Source organism: Scaptodrosophila lebanonensis, unplaced genomic scaffold (assembly GCF_003285725.1).
Source record: "Scaptodrosophila lebanonensis strain 11010-0011.00,11010-0021.00 unplaced genomic scaffold, SlebRS2 tig00000072-arrow-pilon, whole genome shotgun sequence".
NCBI classification, from domain to species: domain Eukaryota; kingdom Metazoa; phylum Arthropoda; class Insecta; order Diptera; family Drosophilidae; genus Scaptodrosophila; species Scaptodrosophila lebanonensis.
In genome coordinates, this window is record NW_022060558.1 from 3,267,410 (window position 1) to 3,293,251 (window position 25,842).

The 25,842-nt window shown below is 41.3% G+C and overlaps 8 protein-coding genes across 13 annotated transcripts; 3 read left to right on the forward strand and 5 right to left on the reverse strand.

The window, feature by feature from the left end:
* Positions 1 to 45: 45 nt before the first annotated feature.
* On the forward strand, positions 46 to 1,036 carry LOC115625509 (DNA replication complex GINS protein SLD5). Its single transcript, XM_030520573.1, has 3 exons — positions 46 to 228; positions 302 to 755; positions 820 to 1,036. The coding sequence occupies exons 1-3, from the start codon at positions 106 to 108 to the stop codon at positions 939 to 941; spliced, it is 699 nt and encodes a 232-aa protein (XP_030376433.1). The 5' UTR covers positions 46 to 105; the 3' UTR covers positions 942 to 1,036.
* Positions 1,037 to 1,149: 113 nt separating this feature from the next.
* Positions 1,150 to 2,180, forward strand: LOC115625508 (UMP-CMP kinase). The gene has a single exon (XM_030520572.1). It carries the CDS (start codon positions 1,188 to 1,190, stop codon positions 1,929 to 1,931), a length of 744 nt encoding a protein of 247 aa, XP_030376432.1. The 5' UTR covers positions 1,150 to 1,187; the 3' UTR covers positions 1,932 to 2,180.
* On the reverse strand, positions 2,173 to 3,241 carry LOC115625507 (charged multivesicular body protein 2a). The gene is made up of 2 exons (XM_030520570.1): positions 2,842 to 3,241; positions 2,173 to 2,779 (listed from the first exon to the last, which is right to left on the reverse strand). The coding sequence occupies exons 1-2, from the start codon at positions 3,152 to 3,154 to the stop codon at positions 2,343 to 2,345; spliced, it is 750 nt and encodes a 249-aa protein (XP_030376430.1). The 5' UTR covers positions 3,155 to 3,241; the 3' UTR covers positions 2,173 to 2,342.
* Positions 3,242 to 3,507: 266 nt separating this feature from the next.
* LOC115625039 (exocyst complex component 8) lies at positions 3,508 to 6,413 on the forward strand. Its single transcript, XM_030519885.1, has 6 exons — positions 3,508 to 3,729; positions 3,809 to 3,964; positions 4,026 to 4,353; positions 4,413 to 5,170; positions 5,232 to 5,761; positions 6,115 to 6,413. Exons 1-6 carry the CDS (start codon positions 3,678 to 3,680, stop codon positions 6,298 to 6,300), a joined length of 2,010 nt encoding a protein of 669 aa, XP_030375745.1. The 5' UTR covers positions 3,508 to 3,677; the 3' UTR covers positions 6,301 to 6,413.
* On the reverse strand, positions 6,337 to 15,459 carry LOC115625038 (protein groucho). 6 transcript variants are annotated; one of them, XM_030519879.1, is made up of 14 exons: positions 15,375 to 15,459; positions 13,576 to 14,134; positions 13,360 to 13,454; positions 12,908 to 12,971; positions 12,647 to 12,829; positions 11,925 to 11,960; positions 10,863 to 11,057; positions 10,696 to 10,794; positions 9,932 to 9,988; positions 9,656 to 9,832; positions 9,307 to 9,581; positions 8,219 to 8,892; positions 7,952 to 8,151; positions 6,337 to 7,727 (listed from the first exon to the last, which is right to left on the reverse strand). In XM_030519879.1, exons 2-14 carry the CDS (start codon positions 13,609 to 13,611, stop codon positions 7,620 to 7,622), a joined length of 2,199 nt encoding a protein of 732 aa, XP_030375739.1. In that variant the 5' UTR covers positions 13,612 to 14,134; positions 15,375 to 15,459; the 3' UTR covers positions 6,337 to 7,619. The 6 variants fall into 6 exon arrangements, with proteins under 6 accessions (XP_030375739.1, XP_030375740.1, XP_030375743.1 ...); XM_030519880.1 differs by lacking the exon at positions 15,375 to 15,459 and adding an exon at positions 15,345 to 15,365; XM_030519883.1 differs by lacking the exon at positions 15,375 to 15,459 and adding an exon at positions 15,005 to 15,319 and having other exon boundaries at positions 11,925 to 11,957.
* A 478-nt stretch (positions 15,460 to 15,937) lies between these two features.
* On the reverse strand, positions 15,938 to 16,486 carry LOC115625529 (enhancer of split m8 protein). Its single transcript, XM_030520603.1, has one exon. It carries the CDS (start codon positions 16,484 to 16,486, stop codon positions 15,938 to 15,940), a length of 549 nt encoding a protein of 182 aa, XP_030376463.1.
* A 2,863-nt stretch (positions 16,487 to 19,349) lies between these two features.
* LOC115625441 (enhancer of split m7 protein) lies at positions 19,350 to 19,967 on the reverse strand. Its single transcript, XM_030520489.1, has one exon. The coding sequence runs from the start codon at positions 19,965 to 19,967 to the stop codon at positions 19,350 to 19,352; it is 618 nt and encodes a 205-aa protein (XP_030376349.1).
* Positions 19,968 to 22,867: 2,900 nt separating this feature from the next.
* LOC115625567 (enhancer of split m6 protein) lies at positions 22,868 to 23,092 on the reverse strand. Its single transcript, XM_030520661.1, has one exon. It carries the CDS (start codon positions 23,090 to 23,092, stop codon positions 22,883 to 22,885), a length of 210 nt encoding a protein of 69 aa, XP_030376521.1. The 3' UTR covers positions 22,868 to 22,882.
* Between the last annotated feature and the right edge of the window lie 2,750 nt (positions 23,093 to 25,842).

Below are 25,842 nucleotides of genomic sequence, written 5' to 3' on the forward strand. Positions count from 1 at the left end.
TTGTTTGACCGATGTCAGCTGTTCGAACAGTTTGTTTGTTCGAGTCAAACTGCAGCTGCTATTAATGAGAGCCCAAAATTCCAACAAAAAAATAAGGGAACCATAATGTCGGAAAATGAAAATCTGGATGTCCCCGAAACACAATTAGAACTGGACACAGACGCTGCGCTCCAGAATGTAGATGAGGAGGATGACGAAGATGAAGTGGAGCAAATTACTGCCCAAAAGGTATGGAAACAAAAACTTTCTACTTGTTGCACTCTCATTGCCGATTTCTTTCTTCACCCCTACATAATCACAGGTGTTGGAAATTCTCGAGACAGCGTGGACAAATGAATTGGGCGCACCTGAGCTGCTGCAGCATCAGACAGATATGCTGGAACTTATGTTATCCCAGGTGGCACACATGGAGGACCAAATGAAAGATCTAGACAAGAATGATTTTCGCATGGTGGTGCATCAAATGGAGCTGGAGAGAATACGCTACATCATGGCCAGCTACCTGCGCTGCCGACTGCAGAAAATTGAGACATACACGCAACACATTATTAACGAAGATGCGCAACGCGAACCAGAAGACAAACGCCTATCAATTGAGGAGAGCAAATACGCGCAAGAGTTTGTGGCTCATGTGGATGAGTACTTCAATAAAGTTGCCACTCAGTATATGCCGAATCAACAGCGCGGGGAGGCCGAGCAGCGCATTGTGCTGCCGAATCTAATGAGCCATGTGTTCCTAAAGGCCAACGTAGCTGGTAAGTAAAAAACAATATACACATATTATTTTTTATGTGGATTTTCTCATTGTTTTGTTTACAGTTCCCGCTGTTATTGTTGGTGTCGATGATGAGGAAGTAGACTTGGCGCCCGGCTCGCAGCATATCATTCCGTATCAAATGGTCGCAGATTTAATTCATAAAAATCAAGCTCAACTCATATGATTAATCACATACATATATAGATTCATGCGTATAAATTAAGCACAGATAAAGATAATATTCTAAAATAATATATGTTTAAACGCCACCATTCAAAACACGCTAATACCGCGAATCTTCAAGTGTTGAAAAATGACGGTTCATCAGCTGTTGCCGCCATGTCTGACGCATTGCTGTGACGTCAGAAGAATTTGATTTCCATTGGAAAACCAGATACATAACCACGCATCGATTCAGTTTCAGCTGCCAATGTGGCGCGCATTTACGCGAGTGAGACAAAAGCTTCTAGAGCAGTGTGCCAACGGAGCAGCGACAAAAGTCTGGCCTCAATTAACACAAACACATTTCCAACTCCATCACAACAATTGCGTTTACTTGCACATCAAAGCCGCTCGCAATATTATGAGCCCGAAGCCAAAGGTTGTATTCGTGTTGGGTGGACCCGGTGCTGGCAAGGGCACTCAATGCTCAAAAATCGTTGAGCGTTTCCAGTTTACGCATTTGTCGGCGGGCGATTTGTTGAGGGAGGAGCGAGCAAGGAAGGGCTCAGAGTTTGGTGCACTAATTGATGATTACATACGTAATGGCAAAATTGTACCTGTCGAGGTCACGTGCTCGCTGCTCGAGAATGCCATAAACAAGTCGGGCAAGTCACGATTCCTCATTGATGGATTTCCTCGCAACCAGGACAATTTGGATGGCTGGAACAAGCAAATGTCCGACAAGGTGGACATGCAGTTTGTGCTGTTCTTCGACTGCGGCGAAGATGTTTGCGTGGCACGCTGCTTAACACGCGGCCAAGGCGGCTCTGGACGAACGGATGATAATGAGGAGAGCATGAAGAAACGAATACAAACTTATTACAATGAATCGTTGCCTATTATTAAGTATTTCCAAAACAACGGACTGGTTAAAACCATTGATGCTAGCCCTGACGCAGATAAGGTGTTTAGCGAGGTGGAACGTGTGTTCGTGTCTTCGGGCTTTCAGTGAGAAATGGGAGAACCGCAAGCGACTACAAAATCGATGAGGTTGTCTGACTCATTTCATGGTTTAGGTTATTAGCTCTAGCTAATTTTTTGTGCGGGATTTTAGGAATTGTGTTCATTTGTGTGTGTGTGCGTCCACAGCCAGGGCCCTAATATTTAATCTAATTTAGCACCATTCAATATATGCAAGATAAAGTGAAACTTAAATACGATAATAGTGAAAAATAAACAAAGGCTTGTTGTAGTTCATTAATCATAAACAAGTGTTCTTATTGGTTTTTTTTTCCAGCAGTGGGTTACATAGGTATTTAAATTTAATAACATTTCAGTTCCACACAAACTTGAACCGGACACAAATCATATTCGTACAAAAATGCATAAACTATAGGTTTAGGTGAAGAGCTAGAGGCGGTGTTTAGTCCTTTCGTAATTTATCCAGACGCGCTTGCAAATCGGCGTCAGCGTCGGACATGGGTGACGAGGCACCGCTGCTGCCGGCTGTGGTTGCGCCTGCACCACCACCGCCGCCAGAACCACCTCCACCCACGGCACCCGCTGCAATGGCGGCTGGCGTTTTCTGTGCTCCACCTGCTATGGATAGGGAGCCGGAAGCAGTAGGTAAATCTCCAAGTTGCTCGCCCAGCTGTAGACCCAGTTCGTCTAGGACTTGCGAGACAACGGCATCGGTCTCCTCCTCATCGCCCTCATCCTCCATGGCGTCGTCAATTGCGTCATTTATCATTTCTTCCTTCATATCCATCATTTCAGATTGCTTTTCAAAGTCTTGCAGGATCTTTTGTATCTGTGGGAGATTCAACTGCCGGTTCATATTCTGCATTGCCTTCGTGACACCTTTAAATGGAATGTGATTAGTAGAAATATTTCTCGGACGTATATGACCCACCCACACCCACCTTTCATAGCCTGTGCCATTGTGTTTTGGGATTTGAGCGTTTGTATTTTTAGTGAGACGGCCTGAATGTTTGCCTTCATCAGCATGAATTTCTTTGAATATCGACGCGTGCGCACCAAATCCTTGGCCATGATCTTCACTGCGTCCATTTGACCCTCTTTTGCCATTTTCTTTATGTCTGCTATAATTTTTTTCTCTTGCTGGTCCATTTTCATGCGCTCACGGTCCAGATCGCGCATCGCCTTATTTAGGGCCCGCTGATTTTTGCGCAGCATCTCATCTGGAGACATTTTCTTGCCGAAAAGCCAATCCATTTTGCAATATACAAATTACTCGTGAGAAATGGGAATTAATTACGACTGAGTCTGGGAATGACTGAATCTTGAAAATTACTCATCGACCAAAACAACAAACAAGCCCAGCAGGGATGGAACGCATTGTTGAGCTCACCGCTTTTGCCGATAGATTTATTTCAATCGAAATATAAATCAAGTAGACAAAGTTGGCAACGCAGCGTTCAAAACAAAAGTTTGCTTATCTTAAATAAGATGCTATCTCACGATTAAATGCTGATTTGCTTTTCTCTTCTGTCAAGTTAATACATTTTTCATGCATACATTAAATCTAAATCGAATAGAAAATAACTATTTAGGAATCTATTGATATCGGTAGCGGTTCCACGACCCAAGTTGGCAGCACGCCATGCGAAAAGAGAAATAAGCAAAACATAGGCGGAAACAGTTGTAGTGGCTTAGTAAAATCATAATTGTGCTTTATTAAGACGTTCGGTACCACAACTTATATTCCGGCCACATTAGGGCTCTTTCTCCATCCAAGATGACACAATCCATGAAGGAATTTGACGACTTCAACTTTAGTGTTGACAAATGTAGGCGTTTGCTGTGCATTGTTATTGTTTTTTTTTTTTTGGGAGCAATTGTAACTTTTTTTCAACCTTAACCGCACAGATACAAAGGAGCTGACGCGTGAATGCGTAGGCGGCAGTGATTTACAGCAGAGAAAGAAAGAAATTGAGGCATACAGTGAGCAGACGTCGGCAACACTGAAGCAAACATGCAAAAGGAATTATATGAAGTTCATTGAAACCGCAAAGGAAATAACCCGTAAGTCCGCTCCAACTCAAATCAACATCTGCGCTCTTTTATAACTTTGAACTCTTCACAGATCTGGAGTCTGAAATGTACCAGTTGTCTCATATACTCATTGAACAACGCAACATATTGGCATCGTTGACGGACGGTAAAACCTCTAGCAATTTAAAGGCGGAAAGCGTGGAGGCGGACAATGCAACCACCGAAGATCTGGAGAACAGTCACGCGACGCGCGCTGTTAAAGAAATGGTGCAGGGCTTTAATGGAAACTTGGAGGGGAAAACATTTCTGAACGAGGGTGCGCTTATTGAACTAGATCCCAATGATTACCGACCCATACAGCGGGTATTTTTCTTCCTGTTCAACGATGTGCTCATCGTGTGCAAAGTTAAGCATGACAAGTATGAATGAAATTGTGATTGAATTGTTCGGAACCGTATTAACATTAAGATAATTGCAGGCGTCTCGAGTTTCTCAGCGAATACGATCCAAAAAAGATCGCTGTCATCAACATAAGAGACTTGGATGGCGTCAAGAATGCCATTAGCATTATAACAACCGACGGGTCTAAGATGTATCAAAGTATTACAGCTGCTGGCAAAAGCGAATGGATTGAGAAACTAAACGAAGCCTTTCGATTTGATCAGCTAAAGAAAACCAAAAAAGGTCCGGCTCCGCAACCACCCACGCGTGTCAAACAGCAACCGAAAAGTGAAACACCCCCGCCATCGCATAGCCCAGCAGAGCCCAAGTCCTTGGAGGATGAGACGCCCGAGTGGGTAAGCACTGCCAGTGAGGAGATACAGACGCTCATTGCGCAACGTCACTTTGAAGATGCCCAAGCACTCATCAAGCGCACACAGGACTATCTGCGCTTGAACAATAAACTGCCAAGTGCGACCATCATTGAGCGCAAGGTGAAGGAGCAGGAGCTAAAACTGACCAACGTGTTACTCAAAGAGCTGTCTAACAGCCACAATCGCAATTTGCAAATTGCGCTGCGCGCCGTTAAGCGGCCGCTCAAAATACTCGTGGAAATGGGCCGATTCCGACAGGCGAGCGCCACTCTCCTTAAAGTGTGTACTGTAAGTTTGCGCGTGGCACAGCGTGAAGCTCGTCGCAATAATGCTGAAATTTCCGAGCTATTCTTCTGTGATCTAACGCAAGTGGCATGTGATTTTCTGAACGCCTTTGAGGAGCAGCCCGCCTGCGTAAGCGGTAAGTGTGGAGATGTGCATCTTCTTTTCAATAAATATTAAGGTCAAAACTCTTCCCACAGCGCTCGTTGTCTGGTGCAATGCTGAACTGCAGTACTTTGCAAGTCAGTTAATCAAACATTATCTAACCAAGGGCACAGCGCTGGAAGCTGTGGCAAAGTGTGTGGAACGCGTCCGGAAACCATCTACGAAGCTGACAGAGATTGGTCTGGACATTAGCTACCATTTGGAAGGTCTGTTGCGCACAACGCTCGAATCTCTAATTGAGGAATCCAAGCAACGTTTACTGGATACTGTAGGACGCACCGAAGAGAGTTGGCAACCTCATAACCTGCACACGAAATCCAATTTGAAGCGAATGCTTCTCGAACTAGATAGCTTGGGCATTGATGTGCGTGCCCAAACCACTGGCGATACTTGGATAAATTTGACACAATCGACGGTGGTTTTCATACGCCACTTTTTACAGCTTACGGAGCACTGTGCCTGTCTGGCCAAATGCGAGACACTGCTACAAAGCTTGGAGCTCTTGTTGCGTGATCTGTTTGTGGCCCAGCATGCGCTAAAACCGCCCAGTGACATGGCTGTGGATGTAAGTTGATTCGTAAAATTGTGTAATAATCTGCCGATAGCAAACGTCTTAGTTTAAACAAAATAAGGTATTTAAAATTTGGATCGCCATAATTTGAAAACAAATCCTATTTATTTAAATTTGTAAATCTTATCTTTGCCTAAGAATATGGCTGTGATTGAAGAAATACTTCCAACGATAGGTCGCAGAATTAGCCTTGTCGGGAAGGGGGAATTAAAAAATATTTTAATTTGGAAGCCTGTTATATCAGAGAGAATTAAATAGATATGCTTTGGGAGTTTGTTATCAGGAAGCACATTTTCGTACATTTTGCATTGCCCATTACAAATGAATTGCCATTCTTATCTTTTCAGCCCAATTTTGTGATGAAGAACAAAATCTTTCTGGTGGATAATTTGCTGCCCATTGCCATTGAAAAGTTTCGACACATTTCGGGCCGTCAGTGCGATAGTTTGCGGGAGCTACAAACGAAGCTGGCACGTCAGCAGGGAGCACCCCTTCCTAAGCAACGCAGTGTCTACACCACAGATGTTTTTTAAAGTCCTTTTTTGTTTTGTTTCTTTACATTACTTTGATTACATATAGTTTTTTATTTTTTCTTTCGTTTGCTTCAATTATTTATAATAAATTTATATACATTATATAACCACAATAATATTTGTAAAATTAAAAATCGAAGCGTGTGCTGCACTCTATACTCTTCTTGCTTATTACAATTTTGCATCAGCTTAATGACGACGTGCGTTTAGCGAAACTCGCTCTATATATATGTGTATACATATATATATATACATCGTTTCATTACTATATATACTAACATCTAAACAAGTTTGCTGAAAACGCGCACGATTTGCCTTTGTTGTTGCTGCCGCAACCGTTACACAAAACATAGGATTTTGGACTTTTTTTGTTGATTCGTTTTGGAAAAGACATGACAAAATGTTCGTACATTTCAAATTACATATACACCAAGCAAAATTTGTTAATAGGTTGATGTCGTTCGTTAACATTTGTTAACTGTAATTTATGTGAGTTGAGTGTGTTCAGCGTGTGTTTGTGTGACGGCGCCTGCTTAATTTCATTTTTTTTCTGTTTTTTAAATTTATAATGTAAAATTCTTAACTAAAATGCTTACTAATTATATTCATTTATATTTATATATTTATACTTTTCTTTATGCAAATGTTTGTGTGTTTGTTTGTATGTATGCACGTGTGGAGGTGTGTGGGTGTATGTGTGTTTAGGGGTGTTCGTGGGGTAGGTAGTTTTACTTTAAACAATGTTTTACGACTTAAAACTTAAAGTTGTTTACGCTTGCTGCCACACTCTGTCTGTCTAAACTTCATCCGCTAAATTACAAAAAACGTTCGATTTTTTTCGGTTTCTTATACACAAATTAAAAGCAAAAAATCTAAAAAACGCTCGCACTATTCATATCATCGATAATCATAATCTCAACGCTCCTGCAATGACTAAATCTGTGCAACGTCTTCGTACCGTCCGACTTTGCACTTTGATGAACGTAGGTAACGCCGACTTGTTGTTTTGTGGCGGTTGTGGCTGCTGCTGCTGCTGCCGCCATTCATTCCACATACATTTTTGTGTTGCAACTTTTATTGGACTTAGCTTAAGCTTAGTAGCTACAAGTATGCTTAATTTTTACTTTTTATATTTTATAGATTTTTTGTTGTATCTATCTTTATGTAGCAATTCGCTTTCGTTTGCTGCTGCTTCTGTTGATTTTTGTTGAACTTTATGCCTGCCATATTGTGTTTTCACTTTAGCTTGATTGGTTGGTTGGTTGGTTTCTTGTAATAAAAACTATATGCGCTTCTTACAAAATGAAAAAAAACGATTTTTAATAAATAACTTCGTAGACAGTAGCCTTCTTATCGCCCGATCCCGTCACAATGTATTTGTCGTCAGTTGATATGTCGCAGCTAAGTACGGATGATGTTTCTTTCGACTAAAAAAATAAGAGAAAAAGGCGGAAATTAGTAAATTATTTATGAAGGAGTACGTTCAAAACCGTTAACTCCTGTAACCGGCTATGAACAAACGTATCTTTAAGGGCGATCGGTCACAGCCCTTTGTTGAATTAAATAAAATTATGTACTTCAAAAATGAACAAATTCATTAAAATTTGGGATTGAACGCATATTAATATTGAACTGAATATTGATAACTCACCTGGAATATACTTGCACCGTAGGGTGTTCGCCATGCGTTAAGCAGGTTGTCCTTGCCCGTGGAAACAAACCACTTGCCACATGTAGCAAAGCGCAGCGACAGCACGCAGCTCTCGTGCAAATGCAGCTGATACTTGTCCGGTTTCGATGCATGCAATACTTCAACGTGTGAATTCTCCATGCCCACGGCCAGCCAATCACCTAAACAAATGCAATAGCGACTCATTAGTATTTCGTTAAAAAGTTGAAATGTGTATTCCTAACGCACCTGTTGGACAGTAGCCTAGCGAGAATATTTGAGAGCTGAAATCGTGCTGTTGCAGCTGACGACCTTCGCGCAAATCCCATGAGCGCACCGTATTATCTAGACCACCGGTCCATAGGCGCGAACCATCCGGACTAATGTCAATGCATGAAGCACCATCGGTATGTCCTTGGAACTGACGCACCAGTATCTCGTTGTGCAGATCCCAGACGGCAATGTTGCCATCGCTGCAGCATGAGAAGCACACTTTCGAATCAGGACTAATGGCAAGCGCATAGCAAGCAGGCGCCGCTGAGGTCAACTCGGCCTTAATGCGTGGCGTGGGGCTGGCCAAATCCCATATAGACAAGTTCGATGCCTCGCCTCCCACAATCAGCGTGCGTCCATCGGGCAGCAGTTTCACCGATCTTATATAATTGTCACGTTGCAGGCAATCTAGCTGACTAACGGGATTTTTATTTCCCGGCTGTGAAATGTCCCAGACTTTGACGCATCCCTTGCCCCCCGTGTAAACATATTTTGTAGGATTTGAAATGGTTACAGCACAGACGACCTCTCCATGCGATAATGTGTTTATTTGTCGCGCGTGTCGCGGAATTCCAACGCCAACTAGCGCATCCGGTGGGAATGGCACCGGTTGCAAACTGCCCTCACCGTTCATATGGAAAGAGTATGCACTGAAAGAGAAAATATATCAACATTAACAATGCGATCAATCATATGTTAATTATTACTACGATTAGATGAAGACGGAAAATTGAATTTTAATGGCATAAACCTAAATTAATACAGTGGAAACTCTCTTGGCCGGACCCTCACGATCAGCCAATTTTTGTTTACCCAAGAGGAAGGGATACTTAAATACTTTATACACCGATCGAATGTTTTAGAAAGTGTCCGCTGAAGAGTGTCCGGATCAAAGAGGCGTTCATTAAGGAAGTTTTCACTGTATACCAATCTTTGCAATGATTGGGATACATGTGCCAATTCAACCACAAGCCTATTCTCAAATTTCTTTTACAAAGTATTAATAACTTATTTGCTCTGGGTTTAAATTAATTGACTAGAGTGTAATTGTTTATAGAACTTACGGCTTTCCACCCGTTAGTGCCGAAGGATGTGGAATGCCATTTGTTCGCACATGCCCATGAGGATCGTACGGCATTGGTGGCGGTCTGCCATAGGCAGGATCCGATGGTGGACGCTGGTAGTGATCCGCTGGCCGTTGATAGGGCGATGGAGGATAGCCGCCTGGCGGTGGACCACCCTGTGGCATCATTTGTTTAGGATTAACAGCCTGAGCTGGTGTGGCAGCATTTGGTGTCGGTGTGCGTGCCTTAGCACCCGGTGTGCCTGGCTTTTCCATCTATAAAAATGTTGAGATGAGTATTTGTTGCAACGAATCATCCATATTATCCATAGTAAAACGATTTAACTTACATCTTTTGTCTTGAGGCTGGGTGTGGAACGCGACGAGCTTGAGCCTGAGCGAGAGGGCGGACGCTCCTGTTTGATTCCACTACTGCCAGGTTTATCTAAGCGTTCACCATTTAAACTTTCCCGGTCCCGCACCTCCATGGACACATGCTCGCCATTGGGACGTGGAGAGTGGGATTCCTGCAAATCAATCAGATGAGTGAAACATTTAGTATGTATAATGTAATGGGTGTGCGTGTGTGTTGTGTCTGGGGAACGCAGCAATGAAACTCAACTCACCATTTCATTTGCAACATCTACGACTAAATCTTGATCGCTTTTCTCGCCTTCATCCTCCTGTAAATAATTTTGAAAAAATACAAAATATAAATAAAATAAAACTCGTTTAATAAAAAATCAAGCAATTTTAATACAACAACAATAATATTTGTATTTAACCGAATCATATAGAGGAGTGCTAGATTAGATCAGAGAGCTATTTAGCGGTAAATCACTATCTGAAATGATTTTATGACTAGTATAGATTATTTCTGGATACATTTTGCGAGCATATGAGTTAATATGATTCAATTCTTTGATGAGCAATGTACTACTTTTAGTGTTATATGAGGTTGATTTGGTGAGTTGAGATGCAAGGCGCTATGCAATGAATGTTTGAAGCAACTAATGAATGTATGTCATTCATATCGGGGATAAATAAAAAATTGTAAGTTCCGAAATTCCATTCAAATTATTACGCATATATAAAACGTTGATCATTATTAATAAAATGATTATTAATAATAAGATTGATTGATTGATTGATGGAGATCTCAAGTACACTCCAAAGACAAGCAAATAATTGATCCAATATCACACCCATGTCATTAATAAAAAAGTAACAACATAAAAATGTTTCTAGCTCTCAGCCTCTTGTATTTTTAAAGTTTACTAGATTGGTTTTTAACCCATAAAAGACCATTATTAGATCATTTCGAACAGAAACCTCAGAGTCGGAATTGTGCAAAGTTGAATTATAATTTTGGCGTGGTGCATAAACTTACTTGTAATTTCTCGTCCTTCCGACGTTTCGTGTCGGTCTCAATGTCCAGTGGCGAGCGTGTGCGATATTTCTCACGATCCGCTGGTGAAACCGAATTACGCTGTAATTAAGTAGAGTAATTAATAATGACCTATCCATGTCATAATCGTATTATATATTTATACGCACCAAGCGCTCCTCGGCGCCCGCTGGTCCCTCCAGGCCCGTGGGTTTTATGTCTGGTCTATGGTGATCTGGCGGCGCTTTGAGCAAACCCTGTGGGCCATGTGGCAGGCCCATGGTGGCGCCTAAGGCCCCAAACGGATTCAGGGCGCCAATTGGCTGAGGTGGACCGCCTGGTACCTGCTGAGCGTGTATTTGTTGCTGAAAACGTGAAAAGATAACCATTTTTAAGAATTGCCTTAAAATACCATTTCGAAGCAGCGAGCTTTTGTGCGTGCATATGGGCAGGCAGCAGCAGTATCTGCTTTTTCGGTTAGAAAGTAAAAAGAAGAAGAAACTTAACGCTGACAAATGATGTGCGGCCAAGTTTATAGTACGAGTATAGTATATTATTTGTATTTGTCTTATAATGAGGAGCGACGGACGAGCGAGCAAAAGAGCGGACGGCAGCGGCAGCAGCAGCAATAACAAAAAGCTTTAAGTGTGCATGTGCGTGTGTGTGTGCGAACAACAACAACAACAATATAGTAGTAGAAATAATAATAATAAGAAACCAACAACAACGGCGTTTAGCTTGAGCATAATGTTAATAAATTACTAAATGAGCACAATAACAACAACAATAATAGCAATAAAAATAATCACAATAGCAACAGTAAACACTCAATAAAATCAACTCATGGTATTTTAATCTTAATTTCCAGTCAAAAATTGTACTTGTTATGAAGAATAATTTTTATATTTTAAACCTTATAATAACAATATATTAAGAAATGTATTAGTGACAAGATTCTTAAATGGACAATGCAACCGAGAGTTTACAAATTTCTATTGGCGCTCTGTCGACTAAATGGAAAATTGAATGAAAATCTACTGAAAATGCGTTTGCTGTGTATAAACGCTATTATTAATAAGTATTTCACCTCAAATGTTATGTATTGATTTAACTGAATTTAAGTTGATCATATCGAGCAGTACTGTAGTGTGTAACATGTAACAAACGATGTAGGGCATGAAAAAACGGACAACTCTCTCATTAAAACTAAAATTGCAACAAAAATAACTTACTAAAAGTTGTTGTATTCCATGTTGCTGCTGGTGCTGCTGGAAGGCGGCACGCCACACCACACACACGTTTTAGGATTGTGGGCATAATTTTGGTTGGTTTTTATTTTTTTGAATGTATTGTTTGTATTTGATAATTGTTGTGGGCGCCAATGTAAGTGGCATTGAATCGTGTACAAATTTGGCCACGCAAGTAAAATAAATAAATAAACAAAATTAACAAAATGAAAAAGCCTATCTTGAAAACTCTATTCTCGAGTGCATCGACTGTAGAATACCCTGTACCCAATAATATATTGATCGACAATTTTAATGGATAAACAATTTCATTGAATACTTTTTTAGTTAATTTAGCTTATCAAGTTTAAGGATGCAGAATTTAACATTAAGAAAATGTTACCTAAAGTGAAGAGTTCATGCTATTATAAAATCAGAATCCAGACTCAACCGTTAAAATATAAATTGACTATGTATATTTATTGATCGGTTGAAATCTCGTTCTTCTGTTTTTCAAACAATCTATGGACCTGTCCCAACTTCCGTTAAACGCGAACTATTTTGAAATTCAATGGTAGAGTGTGACGCAAAATCTTTTTAATATTACGTAACGATAATAGATCCGGCCCATAATAAATATTATTAGTCAATAATTCTTGGGTACAGGAGGGGATTGTAAGGAAGTCTTCACATTTCGGTATTTTCGGTGATAATATGAGAGAACTTACCCCAATTATCAGATTCAGTTCCTGCATTGTTACTTGCTTCGCGCGTTCCACGGCCTGCAGTACCTGTTGCTGATGATCGGCCTGTAGGAATGGAAGTAGCTGATTGATCAATGTGTTCAGACGCTTGGCGATTTCCGTTTGCTTGTGCATTTCCACATTAAGGCCATAGGACATTTCATAGTACTGCAATAAAAGAGAAAGTGGAAGAGGTGCAAGGCGTTTAGTGAGATCCGCTTATTAAGGAATTGGCTGTTTCTTTACCATAACATAATGGCGCTGCATTTCGGTTTTCTCATTCGCTAGCTTCTCGCACTCCAGTTTAATGCTAAAATTCACAGAAAAACACGATCAGCAAATTAGTTGACTTGGCAAAAAACAAAAAAGTAGCCGAGAACACATAAAGGTAACAGGCACAGCTTCCGTCGTGGACAAGGAAGCGCTCAGGTTTAGCCTACATCTACACGCTCCATATATTTACGAATCCGTCTATATATCTATATATGTGTGTGTATGTTTGCGCATATGGCGCAGCATGAAGAGGCGCGTAAACCGGTTTGGTAGACGCAGCAGCAGCCACGGCAACAGAGCCAAACACACGCATACATATACAAATGAAGAGAATTGGAGCCGTCTTCGTCGCACAGACAACAGCGTGCCATATCCCTATTGTCGTCATCACCATCACCATCGTCGACGTCGTCGTAGATACTTGCCTGTGATTTTGTGCCTGTAGAAAATTGAACTCCTCCTTAATGCGCTCCAATGTATCGGCAATGGTAAATTTGATTGGGCCCTGAGGTGGTGGTCCCTGTGGGGCAGGCGGCGGGGCGTGCAAAGAGAATACAATTAGCAAACACTTGTACACATGCCGCAATGGCTGCTGCTATTGTTGTTGCTATCGCTTTGGCCACGATGGTTCGGTTACTTACCCCAGCGGCTGGGTGACGCACCGGTGTGGGATACATGCTTGGTGTTTTTGTTGTATTGTTGTTGTATGTTGTTGACTAAATGCTACTGTGCCGCCCAACGACAACGACAAATGTTGCTGTTGTTGTCGTTAATGTTTTTGCTAATCGACGACACTAGCACACACCAATTGCAATATTTTAGTAGTAATTGTGGAAGTAGTAGTAACTTGTTTGCCGACGCCAGCGTAAATATTATAGCTGTTCTCTTTTCCTCTCTCTATTTGTTGATTGGGGTTTGCTTTCTTTCTATTGTTTAATAATTTTTCTCGTCGTGTTGCTCCTGCCCAGTCAGTCTGTCCTTCTTCACTTCCTGTTGGCAGCGCGCTCGCCGCTGCTTTTGAGCTGCTAAGCTGCTGCTGCTTCTGCTACCCTGACTAACTTCTGCCTAAATTAGCGCTCTTGCCATGTACAAAATTTTTGCAAGCGTTTTATTGCTTTTGTTTTGTTGTGCTGCGGCCCACGTCTAGTTAAACTCTTGCGTTTCCATATTGCTGTTTAGTGTGTGCCTTTTTTTGGTATCCTGCGAATGGAATTGTACAATTTTATGCTTTAGCTATGTTTTTTTTTCGTTTTCGTATTTTGCACCATTTTTTCGATACGTAGAATTTCACGCGCACACACACAGACACACACACTCATACAAACTCGCACGTATTTATGAGCATCTCAGCAATGGCTGGCAAGGCAGGCAGGCAGCGAGTACACACATACACACACTTACAGAGGCGACGACGCATGTACGGAGTACGAGTGTGAGTGTTTACCGCCGAAAAATCAAGCGCACAGTTGCATGTGCCTGGCAAATTGTTACGCAAATACACCGTGCGGTCAACGCACCAATTTAACTCTCAATTTGGGGTAACTTTAGTTAGCATTTTATTATAAAATTTCAACATTGTGCACCATTTAATTTAGTTAAAAGCACGCTGGCTGCGCTCTGCACAAACAATATACCAACATATACAGACAGACGACTGCAATTAAATAGGGTTGCCACGCTTGCTCTAAGCCGATGAAATTAACGTAATCAATATTTTAAATGATCACAACTCGTTTTGAGTTATACATTGGGGTTTAATTTTGAGCACATTAGTCGCGCTTAGTCGATAAGCAATCATTTTGTTTGGTTTTAAAAATAGGCAACACCAATTGAATTTTTTTAGCCGATGTTAGAACGGCAACACTGTGCTGCTTGCTTGCTTGCTTCAAAAACGAGAGCGACGAGTAGTGGTGTAGGCGCACACACCAACAACAACATACATACACGCGACGTCAAAGGAGCGAGTAACGAACTCATACACACACAAGCGGGCAGAGCAAAAGAAAAAATTAATACTGGCCCATACAAAAAATAAACAAAAGCAATTAAAAAACGAAATATTGGTAATACCAAATTTTTATTAGCTGCATTTAGCCAAACTTGCACTCGCACATTTTATCAGCGCATGCAGCGTGATAACAACACTGCACTGACTTTTGATCGAGTCGTAATTATTTTTATGCGAAAAGTATATAATTTTCTTAATTTTCGCCCGTAAAACTGCTCTGCGACCGACCGTCCTACCAACTCGCTTGCTATGTCTGTATGTGCTGTTCAGCTTGCCTCTCTCTTCTAGCAAATTCACGCGCACTCGCTAATACTGCAAATGGCGTTCTCGTCTCAATTTTTTTGCATCTGCTTTGATTAAATATTTTGGATTTTAAATATGTTTTATTTAATTCGTAATCACTTTTTTTGATTGCACGAAAGGCTCAATTACTTGTTGTTGTTGTTAGTACACATCTACGATTTATTTATATATTGGAAACTTGAATTCGAAACACCCGAACTAAATATTGCAGATTTAGCCGCATAGAGATGTAAAAATATACATATGATGCTATCGATAGATTGTGTATCGAAAACGCCTAATTACCCAGAGTTGCTTAGACTGCACAAAAAAAGTTCGGATTGATGCTGCCAACTCCCTGTAATACTGAGTTGCAGATTATAACGGCTTTTTAAACGGAGGCTAAGGTTTGCAAAATCAGTGTAGCAGTGAGGGTTGCAAACTAATTAAAATTAGCCATACAAAGTAACCCCCCGATTTTGCCTACACAGTGTAGTAATAAGTGGCATTTAGCGAAATAAAGGGACAACCGCATCTGTACTCAACAAAGCGCGTTGCTTAAAAAATAATAACCCATAAAATAATTTATGTATAGTTGAAATTTTATTTATTAAATGGTTTCTTGTTTTCGTATTTATTGGTGCTAGTTGCTATTGGCCTATATCACAGTTGATTATCACAGTTGCGTTGTACATTTCAGTGTTTTGCTTGCTTTACCAGGGGCGCCACAATTTCTCACTCTCCATTGGCGACGGTGCTGGACTTTCGCAATCACTGTGATAACCAGACGAGGCGGGACTAAGTGGAGCCGGGCAGCTGATAGTCAGAGGTGTCATTGGTTCTGCTGGCGCCATTGTCGTCGTCATTGTTTGAGCTTCATGGAACTGCTGCAGGTTCTTGTAGATGCGACCCAAATGCGTCATCACTGATTTGCCCAGATCGACGCTCATGCCAGGTGTTGCGGCCATAACACGCGACACTTCGTTAACAGCATTCATGTAGCCATTGCGGAAGCTCTCCAGAGGCACTGGTGCCTCCTCCACTTGCTGCGTCCTTTTGTTAGACGCCTGCTGACGCATGAAAACCACAGCCGACTCGAGCATTTCCGCTTTGTCCAAGCGCAGAATTCCGTCGTCACCGCGGAGCTCAGCAACAAGTGTTTTCAACGTGTCCAGGCACTTGTTGATGCGTGCACGACGCTGGCGTTCCAACATCGGTTTCTTCACCTTTTGGTAGATTTGTGTCTTTGTGGCGTATTCCATTTTTACGTATATTTTGTGTATGGAATTCTTGTGTCTGTTACTTAAGCTTTGAGCTCGACGGAACGTTGTGTTGCGTTCGCTGGTTGTATCGTGAATGATGCTCTGTTAGCCGACGGGACTTGCTTTTATATCCGAACTGCACTGCACCGTCAAGAATCTACCCCCTTACGCATGAGTGCCTCGTCTCGCTCGCTCGCGCATCCCAACATAATTGCGGCCTGCTCTGACGCTTACGCTGCCCTTCCTGCAGTGGTTGTTGCTGTTGTTGTTGCTGGCGATGTTGAAACGATGAACAGCTGCATGTGCTGGAGGACAATCCTACACAACAATCCTTGTGGCTCGTGGCGTGGGAACCGAGCTGAAAGTAAGTTTCTCACACAATTTTTTTTCATTTGTTTTCCTTTTGGCCACATGCTTCGCTTTTTTAAAGGATCAGAGCACAAAATTTGCAGCTGTCGTTGTTTAGCTCGTAGGTTGCAGTTGTTGTTGTTGCTCCTGTTGCTGTTGCTGTTGCTGAGTTGCTCTTTAGGGCCGGTGTTATTATCCTTAATGCATACTTCACTGCTCATCCTGCGTGTGCTCTGTATGCGTTTGCTTGTGCGTGGGCTGTCCTTATTGTTATCCTGCCGTGTGATCTTTCGCTTATTGTTTCATCAATGTATGCAGATGATGATGGCATAATGCGGTCTCGTTCCCATTGCCCTGCCCGATCCTGATGACTGTTTATTGGACACAATTAGTGTGGCATATTGGCTTCGTTAGTTTCTCTTTCGGTTCTTGTTACTGTATCTGCTAATGTTGTTGTTGTTGTTCTGCTGCTGCTGCTGCTGCTGCTGTAGTTAGAGTGACCGGGCGCCGAGTGCGTGCTATGGCCTGGTCTGGCCGGAGGTGAGCCTGAGGTGGGCTGTGGCGCGTGTACTAATAGTAGGGAGGCGAGTGAGGCTGCCGCTTGAGCCTCTTCAACCCCCCTGGCCCAGCGCTGTTATTGTGAGATCAATTAATAGGTGTTGCCGGCAATCGAAGTGGGTCATTGAGTAATTGAATTTTAATATAAGCATATGGGGTGATGTGAGTGCGAGTTTATTTATGTTCTGGTGTGTGGACTCGTGCCCCATTTGACCCATGCACACGCACCTCGACCAGATAAATGAATGATCGAGTGCTGATATTTTTGGCGGCTGTTATTGTGAAATAGACATTTGACAAGTGACTTTGTATACCTTGTTGCGATCCCATATTAGAAATGTCTATAATCAAGGCTTCACGCCAACTTAATAGTCGTTTTTTAACATCTGGTTCAAATATAGAAGTAAGGGTTGATATCTATCTGTTATTAATTAATTTTTCATATTTAAGGGTTTATTTTGTAAAAGAAAATTGGAAAAAAACGGAATTATTTTGTGTTCTTGAAAAAATCGAAGAACCCAAACCCAATTGAACTAAATAATTATGGCGTTGTGAGTTATCTTTTCAATCTATAATTTTGAAATAGTCTTTGGTTTTTTATTTGAATTGGTTCAATACCACTCAGTACTATATATTCTGTAATATTTCTATATGAACAAAGATTTCCTAAATTCGATTAGGGCTTTTGAAATTTGTCTTTCTTATAGGTGCGTTTTCAGATAAGTTCAAGTCTGCCTCACTTATTGGGGCATACTTCTTATACAAAGTGTACAAATTGAAAATATGCTCGGGTGAGGAGAGTAATACCCAACGATGAATTTTAGGTCGCTAATTACTCTGAATAGGCACGTTTGTGAGTAAGCAGTTTTTAGAGGACACGTGGGATCATTATATTTATAGCTTTTACTGAAACAGTAAACGGTTGATGTAGGCATACAAAGTGTCACAAAATTTGTAGGTGATTCTGCTTTTTAGTGCTTCAAGACTACGTTTGTTTGTATTCAACATTATTTCCCCTAATACTAATTAGAAAATGTTTCTAAAATTACTGAAGAATATGGGGACAGTCCATTTATCTATTCTTATTAGACAAAAATTCATGTGTAGTTCTTAAATTTATATAAGATAGTTTGTATAAACAACATTAAAAAGATCTAATAATTTATAATTGAGAAAAAAGTTAAGGGTACCCTTAGACATGTCGCGATTGTCAATCAAACAGGCGCCCTGGGACAAAAGCATATTTAAATTTAATTGGTAAATGAGTTAATTCAGATTTCTTTGGATAATAAATTATTGAACTCTTAATTAAGGGACACAGATGCTAAACCAATACAAGTATATGTATGTATATCAATTAATCTAGAAATCAAATGTACAATTATATTGAAATTAACCTCAAATTACGCACAATCCTGAAAAAGCTGGGCGAAGTGTGATGTAATTAATTGGTCCAAATAAGCCTGAATCATTAAGATAAATGAAATGATTTATCAGTTTGATATTTCGGTTTATTCGGACATATTAACTTATTAACACTTGTGTAAATATCCAGATTCATTACAGAAATGCCATCACATTCACATTTTGTAGGCACAAAAGTTACTTCACATAAGATGCTACACCTGTAGAATATAGAAAGGTTTTCAAATTGAAAAAACACAAGAAAAATGTTCTTTTCATATTTTGTTTGTATTTCTTTTCGATCATCTTAAGAGCTAAAACATTGTATATAGTGGCTATAAAAACAGACTCCTGGCTCCTACAATTGTAATGTGTAGTAAAAATTAATAAAGCATGCCCTATCACAGACTAAACTTATTAGCTAAAACATTATAACACTTAGATGACAAATGAGGATCATTATAAAGCATTGTACACCCGGCGATTATACAAATACATAAAGCTAGAGGTTCCATTGCGTCCTTGCCCGTTCTCTGGTGTCATTCGACGACTTCTACCAGGGACGCCAGACGCTGGAGTCGCTGCTGCTGCTGCTAACTTGTAGCAATGGCTGAGCCCTGGGTGTGGAGCTCATGGAGGAGGAGCTGCAGTCGCTGTCGCTGGCGTAGCCGCTGGACACGGGGCTGTAGGCGACGGAGCTGGTCTGGGCATAGCCCGAGCCGCAATTGATGCTAAGTGGCGCATTTACTGCCGTTGGCTGTTCCACAGCGCTCTCCAGCTGATTGAGACGCATGCCCAGGTGTGTCATCAGGGTGGTGCCAAAAGCCACATCCACTTTAGGTAAGGCGGCTAAGGCGCGGGAGACTTCATTGGCGGCGCGAATGTAGCCAGCACGGAAACTCTGCTCACTGTTGTTGTTGTTGTTATTGTTGTGACTGCTGGAGACTGCCTTGGCTTGCTTTAGCTTGCGCAAATGCTGGACTGTGACCTCCAAGATGTCGGCCTTTTCGAACTTGGCACTCGGCTCGCCATTCTGAGCCACGCACTCGGCCATGAGATCCTTAAGCTCGTCCAGACATTTGTTGATTCGAGCGCGTCTCTTGCGCTCCAACAGCGGCTTCATCACTTTGCGATACTGATAGGTTTTGGACAATTCGTATTTTGTGGCCATTTTATTTGTTGTTGTTTGTTTCAACTTTGACGTAAGAGTTTTAGGAAAATATTGAAAAGCGGATGACTGTCTGCACTTCACGACTCTTGTGGCAAGAATGTTACTGACGTTTCGTATTACCGTCGCTTTTATAGCTGCACGTGCCGTCCGTCGACGCCGACGTCGCTGCCAACGTCGTCTCGTGCGCAACTCACGCAGAGAGCGAGCTGCAGGGACTGGGACAACGGACGACTACAAACCAGTCAGCCAGTCAGTCAGAGAAGGCGCAACAACAACACCTGCCGAGCAAATTACTCAGTCACTGGGTCGTCGTCGCTGCCTGAGTACAGTGGACAAGGGCTAAGAGTAATATTGTACATGTAGAAAAGCAAGAGCTGTCGGACTTGAGAGAGTTACTTTGTAAGGTTTGCTTGCCTTTTATTTGTTAATGAGATAACATTGCAATACTAAAGAAATAGGCTTCATTTTTATAAACTTATTCAAATGGGTAAAACCTTGAATGTTCGTACCACCATTTTACTTTTCCATTAAATGTAAGTTTTTAATGTTTTTTCTCCGTTAAATTCAAATTAGATCGTTTATAATTATTTTTTTAATTATATGTTATTTATTTTTTGGAACGGTTTATTATTATTATATAGGAAATATTCAATTGTTAATTAAACTTTTTTGGTTACACTTTAAAGCAAAACTTTAGAAAGTTCCTGAAAAGTTATGCCAATAAAAGAAAAGTTGTGTTTGGCCAATGAGTTCATATTAAGTGGGTAACACTGTACGCATTAAGATCGTTTCGTCGTCGCCTCACTTTATGCGCATGCGCAGACTGCTGTCCCTGTGGCTCGGTGGTGGTGGTTGGTTTTTCTCCTGTTGGCTCGGCAAACAAGTCGAGAGTATACAATTTCGTGCCTTGGCAGGGGATGATGTTGCATGTGTCTGCGTCTGAGTCTCTGTTGTGAGTTGTGTGTTGGCGTGGTGGTGGTGGTGGTTGTGATGGTGGCAGTGGTGGTGGATGCACATGTTTATGTTGCTGTTGTTATTTTGGGTTTTTTCTCTTCTCTCCCTGTTTTCTTTTACTTTGACGTTCCAATCGTGGGAAACACTTTGCCCTCAAGTTTCCCACAAGATTTTTCTCGCTCGTTGGTGTTATAAGTTATAATCGGTTCGGGCTCAATTCCCTAGCCCTTATGCACATTGCACAGTGGGCCCGGTGCAGCTGAAAATCCATGCGCACATGTACCAGAATCTAGGAAATTTCGTCTGCAGGCTGAATGATATTTACGGACTTTCCAGTACGTGTTCCCTAACATGATACGCTTTCGTTGGGCCTGTAGTCTCTCACCATTCAAGGGATAGGTGCTGCTGGCTAGGTATTTTGGATTTTACGCTGCGTGTTTTGTACTTGATACGGTTTGTTTTGGACCTAGTAGGTGTACGTGCGTGGGAAAGCAGTTGTGGTGCATGGGTCTTGCATAGAAGCTCTAAGCGAAGTAGGAAGTTCTAGGTAAGGTGATTTCCTGTACATACATATGTATGTATGTACCTGCATGTGAGAACTAAGACTACATTGAGGAACAAAATGTGCCTGGAAAATTACATGTGACAAGTTTATGGAACTAATTTAAACTTTGTGTCCTGTAACAGATTGAAGGCTATATATTCGGTTTAGTTTAATGACTTACAATTTTACAATAATATTCCTAACACTTTAATAAAAGTTAGTTTGTCAGCTGAAGATTTTTTCAACCGTACTAGGTCTTCTTCTAAATTTCCTGCACTTGTCCCACTGTAAATCTGAATCTGGAGAGTGGTGAGCTGGCAGCATTACCGAAAAAAAAAACTACCACCTGCCCTTTAAATTTTTTTTCTTCTTGTCAGATATGGCCCATAGGTTCTGGCTGTTGTTGTCGTTACAGTTGTTGTTGTTGCTGTTGTCAATTATGAATGCTGAATTGTAGCTTCTGTTGAACACTTGGGCAACGCTAAGTGGCATGCCTGGGCATGCGTCCATCCATCCGTCCCGACGTGGACAGACCTGGGCATGGATGTGGATGTGGACATGGATGAAGACGAAGACGGGCATGCAAACTAAATGACTGTACGGCAAATTGACACACACTAAAGATTAAATGTATCGCATTCGTTAACTATATAAACAATATAATACATACATATATGTGCGCAGTTACTCTGCACAGGAAGTGCGAGCAGGACGGCGCACACACGAAGGAAGAGAGGGTGAGTGAGAGGGAGAGAGACGAGCCGTTACAATTTTTGAGTGTGAGAAAATTTTATGCGCTGCACATGGCGTCCGTTTTATTGAGCATGCGAACGGCTCATGAAAACGCAACGGGGTAGAATGTAATGTCATGATTGTTGTTATTGTTGCAGTAGTAGTTGTTGTTGTTCCTGTGGCTGCACTGTTGTCATTTAATATGTGTGCGCATGTCTGGCACGCATATCGAGGCACGCTCGAAGCATGCGCAAAGTTTTTAGAGCTTGCAAGTGAAGAAGCGGTTGGGGCTTAAAATTTCTTTGCAATTCATGTTTTTTCTTTATTTGTCTTAAAAACTAACAACATAATTACAATTTTAGTCTAGAATTAGTACTAACGAGCTTTTGTCGAGTGTATCACACAGAATGTATTTAATGTAAGCATACTAGTTTAAATTTAAACATTTAATTAACACCTTGACGCAAATGGCTGGATGCCCTTGTTGCTGTCGCCGTTCTTGTTGCTGTGTTTGCTGCTCGGCAACATGTTTGCAGCTTGGCAACATGTTTGCTGTTTTGCAACTTGTTGCGGCTGCCATTGAAGAGAATCCATTCATTCATTATTTCATTCATGCAGCATGTTGGCTGGCAGCTTCTAACTACCGGTTTCTGGCTTTTACAACTTTGTGACGTTGCTGATGTTGCTACTGTGTGGCGGCATTTGCATGCCAATAAAAGCTGCCCGCTGCGGTTTCCAAACAAAACACCAATTGCTGGGCAGCTGCCTGCATCATTCGCTCGTTGGCCTGGTTTTGGGCAATCTCCTCATAGCTGGCTGGGCACTTGTAGGTGTTGTTGCTGCACTTGCGATAGCGGTGCAACATTTTGGCAATTAACACTTTAACTTTAAACATTTTCGAATTTCGTATGGATGTGTTCACGTCGCCTTGCAAATTTCAACTGTGCTGGGACTGCGGCAAGTGTTGCGCTTTTATAGCGCCGGAAATCACAATCCACCACCAACCCACCAGCCCACCAACCACCGCCCGCTCAACTCGGCGACAAGTGGCTGTGCAATTAGAATGGCAGCAACATGTGAGCGACACATGTGGCAACACGCGGCCAAGCCCAGAAAAGCATTCGAAACTTTCAGCTCTCCTGGTGGGGTGCACGCCTGGCACACAGCCACCGAGTCCCTATCTCAGTCGCAGACTCGACTCTTGCCTGCCACGCTTTCAGCACGCCAACACGGTCCTCAGCAGCAACAGCAGCAGCAGCAGCGAGCGCTATGCTCGTTACCTTCCCCCCTTCCCACTTCCATTTCGAATCCCAATCAGCAGGCACAACAGGCAGCAAGCTCAACACGTGCAGGATAATCTTGTCTGCCTTGCCCTCATATTGCTGTTGTTGTTGCTGCCTGCTTCCTTTGCCATCGTCTTTTTTATTTTAATATACAAAATAAATATTGAGAGCGTTGAGCAGTTGTGGTTCCCATGGATAAGGTTTGAACGTACGTCGGGCCGTGCGCACAAACTAGGGGAAAAATATCCCACGGTTCGAGTGCGAGTGCTCGTTCTTTTGTGGCAGCTGTTCGCAATTTGGGACAGGGCGTTGCAAGCAACAGTGGTTGATGTTGTTGTTGTTGGCGTTGTTGGCGTTGTTGTTGGTGCTGGGCTATGTTGCTGGCACATATTGCACTTGTGCGCCTTTCAATTCGACAGCGAAAGTCGAAGTCGTTGCTAAATTTCATCAAGTGTTTGTTGTAATTGTTGCGCATGTTACTTAAATGCTCGGTCAGGCGCTGCCAAAATAAATTTAATTACACACACACATACACACACACACATACACTTCTCATTCATTATCAATTGGAAACGCTTAGAACGTAAAGTATGCTTGCACCTGATTAATATTTCTGTTGTCGGTTTCCATACCCGTGTGTGTGTGTGTGTGTGTTTGAAAAGCTCGTTTGGCGGGCGCGTGGCATTCACTTGTCTCGTGTTGTGCACTTCTCTGAACGACCGCCGGAGCGTTGGGCGGCCACGTGCAGCCCACAATCAATTTTAATTGCTCACGTCCTTTTACTCGCATTTGCGGCTGTTGGCCTCGCAAGGTGGGCATTTGTTGTGGGCGCCTAATTGAATTGAAGCTGGCCTATAATTCGAGTGGGTGTAGATCTCAGTCGATTCTTGTGTGCAGGTGGGTGGGGGACGCATGGATGGCACGTGATGTTGGCGCGTGCTCTAAAAATGTTTAAGTGCACTGTACATTTGTTTATGAGTATTTTTGGATTTTCTGCAAACTGATTTCAGAACTGAAAGTATTCGAATGATGAGATGAACTAGGGGAAGCTATCCATTACATAAATTCATGCTCATAAGTTTGTAAATAAAATGAGGAAAATTTGTATGCCCAAGAGAGTTTAAACGTTTTTTGTTCCATAAACAAACATACTCGTAAATGATATTCGAATGGTCTTCCAAATATGATTTATCGCTGCGATTAACCATAATAAATGAATTAAAGAAGCCTTTCTAAAAATCGTGAAGCATTTGTTTCCTTTTGGTAAAAACCGAACTCATACATCCTTATTAAGCAATTCTCATATTTTCCGCAAGTTTGAGTTTTGATTACAAAATGTCAAATTTTTTAACTCATTATTATATTCTTAGAAATGCTCTTTTGAATGAAAACTTTTTCAAGCATGCATTCAATGCATGCATAAATTTCATTTGTAAATAAGTTATTGTAAATTTGCTACATTTTTATTTACTTCAGGCATTTATTGAGAAACTGTCGCATAAGCAAAATAAAATGTTAAAATGCCGAATTCTTGACCACTCTGTTTCTTAGGATTTTACATACCCCCAACTATGTATGCACAAGTATATAAAGGGAAGACAATAAAAACAATGTGGTTCCACGCACTTGGAATATATGCGGCATATCCTTCCTGTCATCAGGAATCAAAAAATCATCGAGAATAATGGCTATTCAATATGGATATTCAGGATATTTCGTGCGCCCTTATCAGTTCAGTAAAATACGGGACCATAAAGTACAAAATTTTTATATTTATTACTATTTTTGTAGGGCACACCTATTATTATTATTCTGTTCACCAGAAAACAGTAGTATTTTATGAATTAACCAAACGCAAAATTTTTTTTTTATACATACATATGTGGATTGAAAAGTCTTTTTTATATGTTTTGACGCCGAAGTATGTTTATATTGAAAACTAACAATTTTGTTGATAACAATTAAAATATATATGAAAGGACATCAATTATTCTGTCCATGATTGCATCTACATACATACATATGTATATATGTATGTATATGTATAAATCTGATTTTAATTATAATCAATTCAGATTCTGTAAATATAGTATACATAGGTTGCTTGAAATGAGTATTCTTATGAGCTCGGCAGACTTATTGGACACTTTCTGTGTATACTCTTATGTTCTGTAAAAATCAAATCTGGTCTGGCTCCAAAAACTGCAGTGTTTTTAAAACTCGACCGACCATCTCATTCATCTGATTTAGCTCCGTGTGACTTTTGGCTATTTCATAAATTGAAAGATCAGGACATTTAAGACGAATCGATGACGATCATTCCAGAAAATAAGCTTTCGGACTGTTTCGAAGATTAGAAAAA